The sequence below is a fragment of the Nicotiana attenuata genome, chromosome 9, assembly GCF_001879085.1.
Source record: "Nicotiana attenuata strain UT chromosome 9, NIATTr2, whole genome shotgun sequence".
Taxonomy (NCBI): Eukaryota; Viridiplantae; Streptophyta; class Magnoliopsida; order Solanales; family Solanaceae; genus Nicotiana; species Nicotiana attenuata.
In genome coordinates, this window is record NC_031997.1 from 46,689,261 (window position 1) to 46,701,808 (window position 12,548).

The 12,548-nt window shown below is 34.0% G+C and overlaps 1 protein-coding gene across 2 annotated transcripts; it reads right to left on the minus strand.

Moving 5' to 3' along the window:
- On the minus strand, nucleotides 3,088-10,613 carry LOC109232381 (transcription factor GTE1-like). Of its 2 annotated transcripts, none has more exons than XM_019398121.1 (9): nucleotides 10,435-10,613; nucleotides 8,778-8,900; nucleotides 6,483-6,692; nucleotides 5,656-5,733; nucleotides 5,330-5,554; nucleotides 5,015-5,149; nucleotides 4,845-4,903; nucleotides 3,619-3,769; nucleotides 3,088-3,490 (listed from the first exon to the last, which is right to left on the minus strand). In XM_019398121.1, exons 2-9 carry the CDS (start codon nucleotides 8,898-8,900, stop codon nucleotides 3,299-3,301), a joined length of 1,173 nt encoding a protein of 390 aa, XP_019253666.1. In that variant the 5' UTR covers nucleotides 10,435-10,613; the 3' UTR covers nucleotides 3,088-3,298. The 2 variants fall into 2 exon arrangements, with proteins under 2 accessions (XP_019253666.1, XP_019253667.1); XM_019398122.1 differs by having other exon boundaries at nucleotides 5,051-5,149; nucleotides 10,435-10,610.

Here is a 12,548-nt window from a genome sequence, read left to right on the forward strand (position 1 = left end):
TTAACTGACATAAGAGGTCAATTCAAACATTTTTTTTTCTTACTCAACAAAAAATATTGTGGTAAATTATTCCAACAAATTAGAAAAAGTCACTATCACAAAATAGCATACGTTAATCTACTCTTTCTTTCTTTCTTTCTTCTTTTTATCTTTTTTCTTTTTTCTTTTTTGGAGAGCTTTCTTTCTCCATCCATAACATGGATCTAGATTTTACATATGAATGCGTCAAATGTTATCTTTTATATTTATCCAGTTTTATGGACAATCGAATATTATCTTTTATCTGCTCCTGATTGTTATCACCCGATCACTTTTTTTTTCTATTAAGTGATTGCTTAGGGACCTTAGCATACAATCTGGGTTGTTTTCCTCTTGACTTTGAATCTTAGCACCCAAAAAATCTGTCAGTACGAATGATCTAGGTTTGTATTCGGAGTTTTTGTGGGATTGGTAAGGCGAAATAAGACCACCCTATAGTCCATAACCGTGCATTTGTCCATGCTAGCTAGCATATGAAAAATAAATTTCAATGTATCTTCTATAATTGCTTATAGCTTCTTACACATTAAACCTAATTAAATATAAAATATATAGATCGGCTCATGAAAGTAGAAGATAATAAAATTTATTGTATGTAGTCATGCTCGTATAACAAATAACAAAAATAAAGAAATACAATAGAATAATATTCATTCTTTATTTTAGTTTTAGCTAAATAGTAAATAGAATAAAAAAGGATAGAGACACTGTTTGTTCAAGTACCTCGGTATAGGTGTACAAATGTTTATGCACAACCAAAAAAAAAAAAGAGCTATAGACCTTTTTCTAGAATTGAAATATTTTGAAAAAACTTTCATGTTCAACGTTATACAAAATATATAATATAAAATATAGGACTTTAATCTTATGAATATGAAATTAAAGAGGTGCAAGAATAATTCACCCCTCCCCCCCCAACCCAAAGTAAAATAAGACGTATAAAATAAGGAAAAAAATTATATAAGGAAAAGAATTTATTGATTTTAACATCCTAAATATTAGGATTTTTTTATCTAGTTCAATAAGAAAATATTTAATAACCAAACTTTTAGTTAATTTTAAAGTACTAGATATTAGGTAAGTTAATTAAATTACAACTTTGTCTAATGTGAAACTTATTTCTAAAAGGTAAAAAAGGCAAACTACCTTTTGCTGAGAGCTTTCGTGCTTTTAATATAATATAACATAGGTATAGATATAGATAGATAAAGATCTTAAATTATCCGTTGGTTTAACTAAGTTAGAAATCGTTACAGTTAAATGGGGAAGAATGACTTTTATCTCCTTTATGTTTTAGCGTTGATTTAATTTGACACAAATGTATGTAGTTAACACTTAGTAGTCATTTTGCTTATAAAGCCTTTGTTCATTATTTGATTTTCAAACTCATTTTCTTTTTTAAATTTCATTATCTAAATTTACCCATTAACTAACATATACTTTGCATATTATTACAATCATCTATGATTATGGCATAAAAGCTTAATTTGTCTATTTTAAACAATCATAAATGATTGATTATCTTAGAAATCAATTTCGAGTAATTGTTTACTTAGTCAATAACTTTGTACTAGTATTTAATTTAACAGTGTTTTAAAGTTCGCATACTAAAAAAAGCAGTCACTATCTTGAGCTGGAAAAGCAGAATTTATTAGTCCTAAAAAGCTTCATTAGCACTTAGAATTCCGAGACAAAAAATTAGGACTTATTCGTATCTTTTCCCTAAAAAAAGGATTCGAATAACATTTTTATTCCAAAGTTTTGATTCCCCCTTTTACTACTTCTGCATTTTATTTTCTTCGAGCTCTTTGCTTGATATAGTACTAGGATTTAGAAATGTGTGCTTAGGTAAAAGGACAACAAATATTCCCTTTCTTATCTTTGGTCCCCAATATTCCATATCATTGTGTTCTTGTGCTATTGTTTTTTCTCTATGTCCAATTACCTTGAATTACTTTTCATCTTTATACTTATTTGAGTCGAGGGTGTATCGCAAACAGACTCTCTACTTTCACAAGCAAGGAGTAAGGTGAGCGTATACACTATCCTCCTCAGAAACAGGTCAAGATGCAACATCGATCACTTTGGGTGGGGCCAATCTTCCAAAGCAAGAGTTTGAAGCAAAAGTCAAACTTAAAGCTTGACCCTCCATCAATAGAGCTAAAGCTGTTATTAACATAATATTTAATTTGGGTAAAAACTTACCCGCACCGGGTGTTTATACCAAACCAATAGATATATGACATGTGTCTTGCATATGGACTTCAATCATTTAACCATAGTAAATTACGTGCATTCTCATCTAATTAAATTAATTAACCATAGTGAGTTAATATAGTTTGGTGTAAACACCCGGTGTGGGTAAGTATTTACCATTAATTTGTGATAACGATAGCAGATAAACCATATAATATCCATACTTGTCCCAACGTAAAGTACCAGGCATTTGCTTGTAGTGAGACCTTTAATGTTGAGTGTTGACCAATGCTGAATCAAGATGATCTTATAAACACTGATGAAAATAAAATATTTTATGCATTGAGTAAAACACAAAAACATGCAACTATAATTTTGATCATTAGGCCTTCAACTTTGACGAAAAGAGAGTGTGATACTAATAACTTACGGGTAATACAAGCACAAAACTCCACTGCTGGCTTAGAACGTAGCCCTGGGTTGTTTTGCTTATTCCTTGTCAACTTGAATGTTTACACAAAAATTTTAAATCCAAGCCTCTCGTGTCAATTCGGGACAATGCGAGTGGCGTAAGCTATTTCCTATAAAGCTGCTTTCAAGAAGATATTAGAGGACTAAATGATACTTTAACCAAGCATTGAAGGGGAGCCTTGGAGCAACGGTCAAGTTGTCTCCGTGTGACCTATAGGTCACGGGTTCGAGCCGCGTAATCAGCCACTGATGGTTGCATCAGGGTAGGCTGCCTACATCGAATCCCCTTGGGACGTGGCCCTTCCCCGGACCCTACGTGAACGCGGGATGCTTTGTGCACCAGACTGCCCTTTTTAACCAAGCATTGAAGGACGACCTGTTAATGCACTATTGCTATGTATATCTGCAAATGCAAGCTGCTTGTAAGATATATCCATCAGGAATTTCCTATACAAAAACCTACTTATTACAATGACTATTCCTGTTCTTTCTGAGGTATTAACAACATTGAGGATAGATAGTTTGTCACGTCCCCAATGACTTGAAACATTTACACCTCCAAAAGTGACAAGAAGAAGTTGGTTATGACAAATCAGGATGGCTTTTTACTCCTTTTTTGGGAAGATTTGGCGAGTGCATCACAAATTTCTCTTCTGCGTTTGTTGTTGTTGTTTAGGAGATTATTGTTATTGATGTTGTTTGGTACGATGCTCGCGGGGCTCTTTCCGTGTGGATGTAGCACATCCTGTACGAAGAATTTCAACTTCCATAGCGTGGACTCACTCTGCATAAAGGTAAAATACTCGAGTCATGTAAAGTAAGAGTAGATTAAGAACTAGAAATGCAAAGTAAGAGTAGATTAAGAACTAGAAATGCTGCATATATGAAATGATCATGACCGATAATGATGACCTGAGCATTCATGTCAAGCTCCACTTCTGTTGCTGTCGCTTGGAAAGTAGGATCACTCTGTGCCACAATCAACAGTGCCTTATTAAGATCTTCAGGAGACAGCCTTGTGAGCCCATTCCCAAGTTTTTTCTTGTCTTCAGTTGACATCTTTCTGAAATATTTATGAGAAACTTAGCAACAAATACTGCAGTAAACCTAAAATCGAATAACAAAATAACTACAGAAACAAAGAAAACACATGCACAATACACATCTAAATGATTTGTTAGCGATGAGCCAAATTTCATGCCTGACCTTGTTGAACCAGGACAAGAAGTGTGACATACTAATGTTGACAAGAAGTGTGACATACTAATGTATCACATAAACATGTGTATAATGGCCCAAATCGTACTTGGAGCATTTCTTGTTCACTTACTATGTTAGCATCTAGCTGTTGATCCCAAGTTTATCTGATTATCTGACTTCAACTGTTCGCTTTTAGAATTTATAAAAAACCATGGAGAAAAGGTCATTCATAGGATTATTAAGTTCCAGAATACAGAATTGCACACCAAATCACACAATAAATGTCCAGCATACTAATTTTACCCTCCACGTAAGTAACCAGACCAGAACCTGGAGGGAAAAAGAAAAGCTTCACTGTCAATACCCTGTCATGAGCAGGCCCAATTACTGTTGCCTTTAATTTCCCAGCCGACACATCCATTTTACTTTACTATTGGAAAAAGGTCATATGGTAGATTTTTCTTTCCAATTTCGAACTGTTTGTTTACTTGACTTTAACAGGACAACTGCTCTCCTCCCTCTTATCCAGGCACAAGACTCGTAAAATTCATTTGTTTTCCGTCTTCCTTCTAGAACTCGGCCACATTTAGTGTTCTCATTATATTTATTTCCAGTGTCTGACCATATTGGCACACTTGTAATCGTGGTCATGGGATTTTCACCTATTACTAGCACCATATGTTAGGGGGATTTTCTTGAAAAGACCCCTTTGTTCAACACGGAAAAAGTTCATACCATAGAAACATCTGTAAAAAATAAATAAAATACATGGAACATTTTAGGTAATTTTTTTGGATCCAGCCTGAAAACTTATCTGGTAACCTCATCCAACGAAAGGAAGGACTAGAGTATAAGGTATATTTATGCAACCAATCAGCTACTTTGGAATTAATAAATGCACAGCTTAACTGAAGAGAGTTATTTGCTAAGGTTCTAACCTGCATTTCTGAAGCACCATTTCCCTGAGTTCTTCTAGTTGCATGTCCACCTCATCAAGCTGGAATACAAAAGATAAGTTTAAGTTATTTTCTATGGCGGTAGTGGGTTACATTTAATAAGTACGTGTGAAGAGGATGATCGAAAAACAGTCAGGCCAATATGACTCAACTTTTTTGTTGTGTGAAGGACACTGAGCTTTAACTACCTCAATACTCAAATCTTTAGCCATTTTGGCATGAGCAGCCTCCTGAGCGAGCTGCATATCCTGCTGGACTTCCGCTTCCTCTTCCTTTCGCCGTTTTTCCTATGAGCAGTTGTTCTATATATTAATGTCTCAAACATTTACTTATAAATCCAATTAATATTCTAATCACATAAGCATATTCAACAGCCTACAAGAACATGATTCAATTATCTTACCAATTTACATGAGATACTAAATAAAAGACAAAGACCATAGACAATACATGGATATGGGTTGTACCTCTTCATCAACTTTTGGCAAAAGCTGCAACCACTTCTCCTCAAATTTGCCCAATAAGGTTTTGGCCATTACATGAACGTCATGCCTTTCCTCATTGTATTTCATTGCATTCTTAAATATTAGCCTAACGTCTGCACATATCTCCCGGACATGCTTATAGCCAGAACCATCCTTTGCTTCCATTTTTCTTTTGATAGTACTGAAGTCCATGGGCTTCTCAATAACCTAGAAAATCACATGAAGTATTAGCAGAAACAAAATGACCAAAGGAATCCTAAGGACATCATGGATACAATTATATCGGCAAGAAAATTGAAAACCTTTACCTCAAAGTAATCATGTAATCCAAGACCCTCAACATCCACAGGTTCCATAAAAGGTTCTGCCCACTTGTGCTGAGTGATCTGACAAATAGATTAAGCAATGAGTAGAAAAAATTTAACTAGAGTAAATAATAACTACATTCGCTCTTAAACATGGTGCACCACCATAATATGTTCAGATACCCTACCCTTCTTTTCATTTACCACTATATCCTACGGTAAAAAGAAATAAAATAAAGATAGTTACATTGATAGAGAAGGATGAAGGCCAAGATCGGCCAACTGACTTCCTCTTTTAATTGGTAAATCAGTGAACTTACTCATTAAGGTGAGACGGAGTGAATGCAAAATCAAAAGCAGGACAAATACAAATGATATGTACCTCCGTCGAGAAAGTAAAAAGAGTACGGCATTGGTACCAAAAATGAGTAAATGATGTGAGGTATGTCAAAACTGACTATACTTTTACAGGAACAGGAAATCACAATGAAAAAAACACTAGCTTAAGGCTTAATACATCTCTTCAACACTCAGGCGTCAGCACATTCCATTGAGTAACAATAGTGATTTTGGTTAAGAAGCTATGACGCATCCTTATCTGGAGCTTCCATCTTTAACAGAATAACACTCCATTCTGCAAGTTCAGCAGTACCACTATTTTCCCAAACCTTTTCTAATGTTGTCTTGCTGATTTGGGTCGGGATACATAATTATTCTGATATTTAACAGTTGTAAAAGTTTAAAGGTTAACAAAAATTACTGATTTAGCAGCATACTAGCTTTAGACAGAAAAAAAATGGGGTCAAGACACTTGGAACACAATAAGTTACCTGACGTAATATAGTGCCGAATTGGCGTACAAGTTCTTGCATTCTCCTGGCACCAGCTGCTTCTCTACGTGATGCATCCTGCTGCCGCCTTTTAAAGCTAGAAACCTGTTTGTCTTTATCTTTCAGAATAGAGCTACCTCTTGGCGTGTTTGATTGCTTTTTGCTAGTATTGGAATAGAAATGCTCAACATCATTCAGTCTCTGCTCAAGCTGTTGATGTAACAAACTTGTGACCAGATTACATTTAAGAGCAATTGTATTCCAAATGAAAACACGGCAGAAATACATGAGTAATCAGCAACATAGATGCTGAGAGATATTGTACTTTTTAATTGCAAATGCTGGGTAATATACAGTTTGTGTGCTGGTATAGTCTGGTGAGAGTAACAATATCGAGAGAAAATAACATCTACTGTCTGTTTGAAGAACTAGTACGAAGCAAAAGCTTTCAAACAGAAATGATTTGCTAAGAGCATTAAAAATGAAGCTATGAGGAGATCATTTATGAAAAAAAATTGAAGTGAGCAATAGGCTGCTTTGCCATAGGCAAGCATAAGAATCGCAAGCTAGCAAGCTGAAAATCATTACACCTAAAATAGAGTATTAAACATAAGAAGGAACCAAAAAAAAAAGTATCCATTGGATTTAAGTATAACAGAGTATCATCAGAATATATCCAATTGTGAGGGGATGCTGGGCAGGAAGTGGCAACTAACTTTCCCTGCCATCTAGAAGAGAAAAGGGAAAGAAAAGGTCTTATGAGCCTCAATCCCACAAATAGAGATGCAATAATTTTCTCCCCTAAACCCAGTCCAAATAAGACATTTACAGAGGAAGGCGGATGATGTGGTTTGTCCAAGTTGCAGCTTACATCCAACCAAATAACTAAGAAGAGCTCAAAAATCAAAAGAAAAGAAGAGCTCAATTCTCCAAATGTCCATCTTCTTTTCACATTACAGAATACGGAGAAAGCCACCAATTAAAATTCTCTCAATCAATGCCTTGTTTTTTCATCCCTTTTTTTGGGTTCTTTTTTCTTTCTTGGCATATTAATTTTACCTTCAACTAGCAAAAGAAACCTGGCCCGTTATCACTCAGAAATTAACTGGAAAAGGGCAAGCCTCGCCTCAAGAGGTGAACACCTCATTCTCCTAGCACCTTGACCGAGCAGGGTAAGAACCACAAGGATCAAACAAGAGAGAAAAGGATTAGATTGGAGAATTCCGAAAACTTTTGCTCGTATGGTCCATACTTGGTGAGCTTTTTCTTTTCCCTGAGCGTATTTACTCTGTGTTTAATTCACTTTATCTTATCAAAACACCTTTCCCTGAACTAAACTTAGAAGAAACAAAAATCCTATGATGCCACGCTCAATTCAATGGTAAACAGACAATGTTGTAAATTCTGTTATTCTTCTCACATCTCTGATCAAGCAAGTTCAACCCCCCTCCACACAAAAAAAAAAAAAAAAAAAAAAAAGGTCTTGTGCACTGAATTTTCTGTCTAATGTTGTTTGGCTTCCTTCCAATCAACTATGCTTTTTCCCTATTTGTTTCACCAGAACATATGACTTTAAGACAAGGTTCCAAAAGTAGAGAATATGCTTATGGATTGATATCTTCGTTTTGAATGCTCTTGCTAATAAATCTCGGTGTGTGACTGAATGTATCTTCTTATCTGCAGCAGACTATCAGAAGAATGTTATGTTATTCTTTTACATGTTATATTCTCAATTTTATTCACGTAAGAAAGGAACTTGAGAGGTGCAATGGAGAATCTCTTTGCTTTTCACTTTCTCCTATTACAATACAGCTTTTACACACCCAAACTTGTCCAGTTAAAGTGCAACCATAATGTCGATTAGAATGACTGCCTCTATAAAAAAATATGGCCAATTTGAATAATGTATTATATTTTTATTTTTTATTTTTTGATAAGGCTGTGAATTGTATATTGTGTGTCATCTATAACAACTAAATAAGTTGGAATTGGCTATATGAACCATTACTGACGATGTTTCTCCCATTTAAATTCATCTCAGGCCAACACAATACAAAATAAAAAGAACATAGAAATAACATGTTTTGATTTACCAATGATTTATCACAGATAACACATTAAAAATATGCTAGAAATCGCATGTTAACAAGATCATGTAGACAAAATACATGATGATAGGCCAAAACAACAATGTGACTACAATGTAAAGAAGAATAGTAAAGAGCAATTTTAAAGAATGTTTGAAAAAAGTAGCTATAACAATCAAGTCTACAATTTGCCTCAGCACTGATGTACCTGATCAACCTTCCCAACCATTTCATCAACACGCTGGCTGAAATTTTCAACAGAATCAGCATTTTCTTTCTCTTTAAGCTCCTGTATTGGGATGTCAGGAACCGAGCCATTTGCGTTCTCCATCTGATTAAACAAGGATATAAGCTCTATCTTAGCAAAAACTCATTGACCTTTTTCATCGCAAAAAGAAACCATAAACCCAAATTGAAGGCAAACCACACCACTTTGATAATGTCAACAAGATAAAAGCTTAATTGCAACAACATTTAAATACTTGAGAACCTTTCATAAGAACTAACCAAAACCTCACTGAATTAGCAATATATTCACATGATAGTGGATGTTTATGAGTATTCTAGATGACTTGAAATTCACACATTCACATTTGATGGTCTAATTGTCTTTTCATCTTCTCTATGGTAAAAATGTCAGAAACTCGAGTACTTATTATCTTCAAAAGCACACTAGTAGATCTGGCAATTGACTTGAGCCTTGGGGTTTGCTCCCTTTCAAGGTCTCAAGTTCGAAACCCACTGGGTGCAAACAATTTCTGAGGGCCATCGGACTGGGTAAAACCTGAATTAACCGTGGTGCACTTGCGGGAAACTCCTTGCCGAGGGCCTGTGCACCCCCGGGATTAGTCGGGGCTCTAAGAGACTCGGACACCCGGTGCAAATCAAAAAAAAAAAAAAAAAAAAAAAAGAAGCATACTCTTCCCGTAGAACATATTTCTATAAAAAAAATTCTAAGAAAATTTATAAGTAATACTCAAAGGCAGATAAGTACACCTCGTAACTCCAGAAGCTATTATCATATAAGAAGTAGTAAATAAATAGTACTGCCGGTACACTTCTATAGTTAAGCAGTGCTACTAAAAGCAACCTCTTGCACAAAGCGATGGAGAAATGCGAATTGAAAGGAGATCGATTCTCACTGAAGCGATGCAACTTAGATGAAGTGCACAGTTGAACAGTGAGGCACGAAATGATCCAAGAAAAATGTAGCATAAAAATAGGACCTTATGCTATCTGTGTACTAGGACTCTGTGTTCAGTTCAATTTTGGTTTCTCTTCTACTTCTCTCCTATCAACAATTCTTTTTCTCAGTGTATTTGTCTGTTTGTTTCCTAGTTTCAAGTTCTTAATTTACAGGTAGATTCTAGGAACAAAATAAGATGACCCTCACAACTGAAGCTATTATCAAACTAAGATGACCCTCACAAAAATGAAATTAAATGTAGCAAATTAACACCTTTTTTTTCTTTATAACCACGAAATCATTGAGAGCCAGTGGCACATGGTTCTAAACTCGATAGACAATGGGCTCACCTCTGTACCCTTTCTCCACTTAAATACCAAACTTTTGTCTAACCCACACACCACATGCTGCAAATTAACTCTTTTTATTGACAATAAATCAAGAACTGGAAACAGAATTTGCAATTGATCATTGGACATGCTAAATCTTATGCATTACATAATTTTGCAGTTTAAACATGTGCACTTTGATTTGAATAACAATGAGGTTATGCTTCTCGTTTCCAGATTAAAGACCCAGAAAGTTACCTCTTTTTTTAGCTCTTCAAAATACTGAATTAAAAGGATTAGGGTTTTGTTAAGAGAAAGATGAAATATTGAGAGAGAAAGACGAAACTTACAGCTCGATTTCGCCGGCGAGAGTAGATCGGAGAATAGCAACGATTCGAAGGTGATGAAGGAGAATGGTGAGTGAGTGGTGTCAGCTAATGTTGAGTCTTTTTTTTCCTTTTTCTTTTTCTTTTTCTTTTTTCCCTTTCCCCTTGAGCACCAAGTAATAGAAATTGGTTCCGTTATTCAGTGCTTTACCATTTCCTTATGGTTTTACGTTCTAACAATATGATATTTGATTTCAGTCAAATTATGAAATGCATTATCGAATTATGAACACTGGTAATGTGAATCATGAAATTCAGTAACAGTTGACATTTGAAAGAAGCTTAATAGTTGAAATTTGTTATTAGGAGGGTGTTTGGATTGGCTTTTAAGATGGTCAAATAAGTATTTAAGTTCTTTTTAACTTTTTTATAGGATACGCGCGTTGCGCCTGAACTCTATATCAATGAATATAAAATACCTAAAATCACATAAATATTATTAAACTATGTGTTTGAGTTATATAATAAAATTTTACGAAAAGCACAAGCTCTTAAAAATGATGGATATGATCTTATTTAGATAATATAATAAAGGCAAAAAGTATGTCACACAAAAGTATTCTAATGCCATATCATAAATTTGATATATTTGTATATTTGCTTTAGTAACTCAGATAGAGTAAAATAATATATTGATTTATACTCAAATATCATGTAATAATATACTCATCTTGACCTTAAAAAAGAAGTCTATTTGCTCATGTACCTAATATAGTAATATAAATTTCATGTTATTACTATTGGAACTCAAATTAAAAAATAACGAAATACGAAACGAGACTCCATGTTTTTAGGTTTAGCTATCGTATTACGAATTTAAGGGTAGTATTTAATCAAGTTAATTAATTTACATTTAGAAAAAAAATGATTGTCATAAAAATGCAAGTAGAATATTAATATTTATTATTATTATTATTATTATTATTATTATTATTATTATTATTATTATTCATCATGAAGTGTATCATAATGAAATATTATTGGCAAAAAGTATAAAAATCTAATAACATTTCATATACATTTTGTGTGTATTTAATAGAAAATTACAATAGTGTTTAAGATATATTTCCATACGCATTTAAGATTTTTTTGTGTTAAATTTTTTTATTGTTTACTAATTAAAAGTTATTTGTTGATAATATTTTAGTTATATGATACTTGAGTATTGATTCAATGTTAGTTCGCTTGGTTCACGAATGATGTTGTTAAGATATGTTGTCGTTTATCAGTTAGATAACTTTTAATTATAATACTAAAATTATAATAGAATTAATATTTAGCTAAATTATTAGCATAGAAGGTAAAATTTTAAGATTTTAAATCCTAAGCATTAGAACTTTCTTCCAAAAAGCAAAAGGCTTTATATATACTGTTTGCCTAAGTATTTCATGCTACAAAATTCGGTGGAATTTGGTTGCGTTTTCTATTTTTTTTCTTGTTAATATAAGAAAGAATTACAGCCTATGTCACTTGGTTTAACTGCCCAACCAAAAATGGCACACATTTGAAGCTCTTACCCTATAGCTCATGTTGTACATAACTTGAAAGAAATTTTTCAGCCTTTAGCCTACTATTAAAGACATACTTTTAGGGTTTTTATTATTTTCTTCTTTCTTCATTCCCTTCTCTTTCACCGCCTCTCACTTCTTTCTTTCTAACCCACATAGATCCCTCATCCTCTCTTAACCTAGCCCCCGCTATTTTCCCTCCTCTACCCCCCCCCCAGTTCNCCCCCCACGCAGTTCTGCCATTAATGGCTCGAAGAAGGCTTGGGCTCCTACTCCGTCGTCCATGGTGGCAAGTAGAAGAATATTGAAGATTTTTGAAAGAAACATGAAAATATCACAGATCTGAAAATAAATAGTTCTCAAACTTGATTTGCACCAAAAAATAACCACTAATGTTGGAAGATTTTGAAGTTTGAAGTTCTGTCATTGTTATTATGATCTTGAAGTCTCGAATCTGAAATTAGGTTTGGATAAAAATCATAACTATGTAGCAGTTTGTATCAACACTGTATACTAGTGTATAATTGTGTATATGGATATACAAACACCTCTTATACACTATTATACATG

Bases quoted from the DNA above. Each gene is read 5' to 3' on its own strand.
- LOC109232381 (XM_019398121.1), bottom strand. From the start codon at position 8,900: ATGGAGAACGCAAATGGCTCGGTTCCTGACATCCCAATACAGGAGCTT. The intron at 6,693-8,777 runs GTACATCAGTGC...TTACATCAACAG, and splicing joins TGGTTGGGAAGGTTGATCAG to CTTGAGCAGAGACTGAATGA. The intron at 3,770-4,844 runs GTTAGAACCTTA...TAAATATTTCAG, and splicing joins ATGGTGCTTCAGAAATGCAG to AAAGATGTCAACTGAAGACA.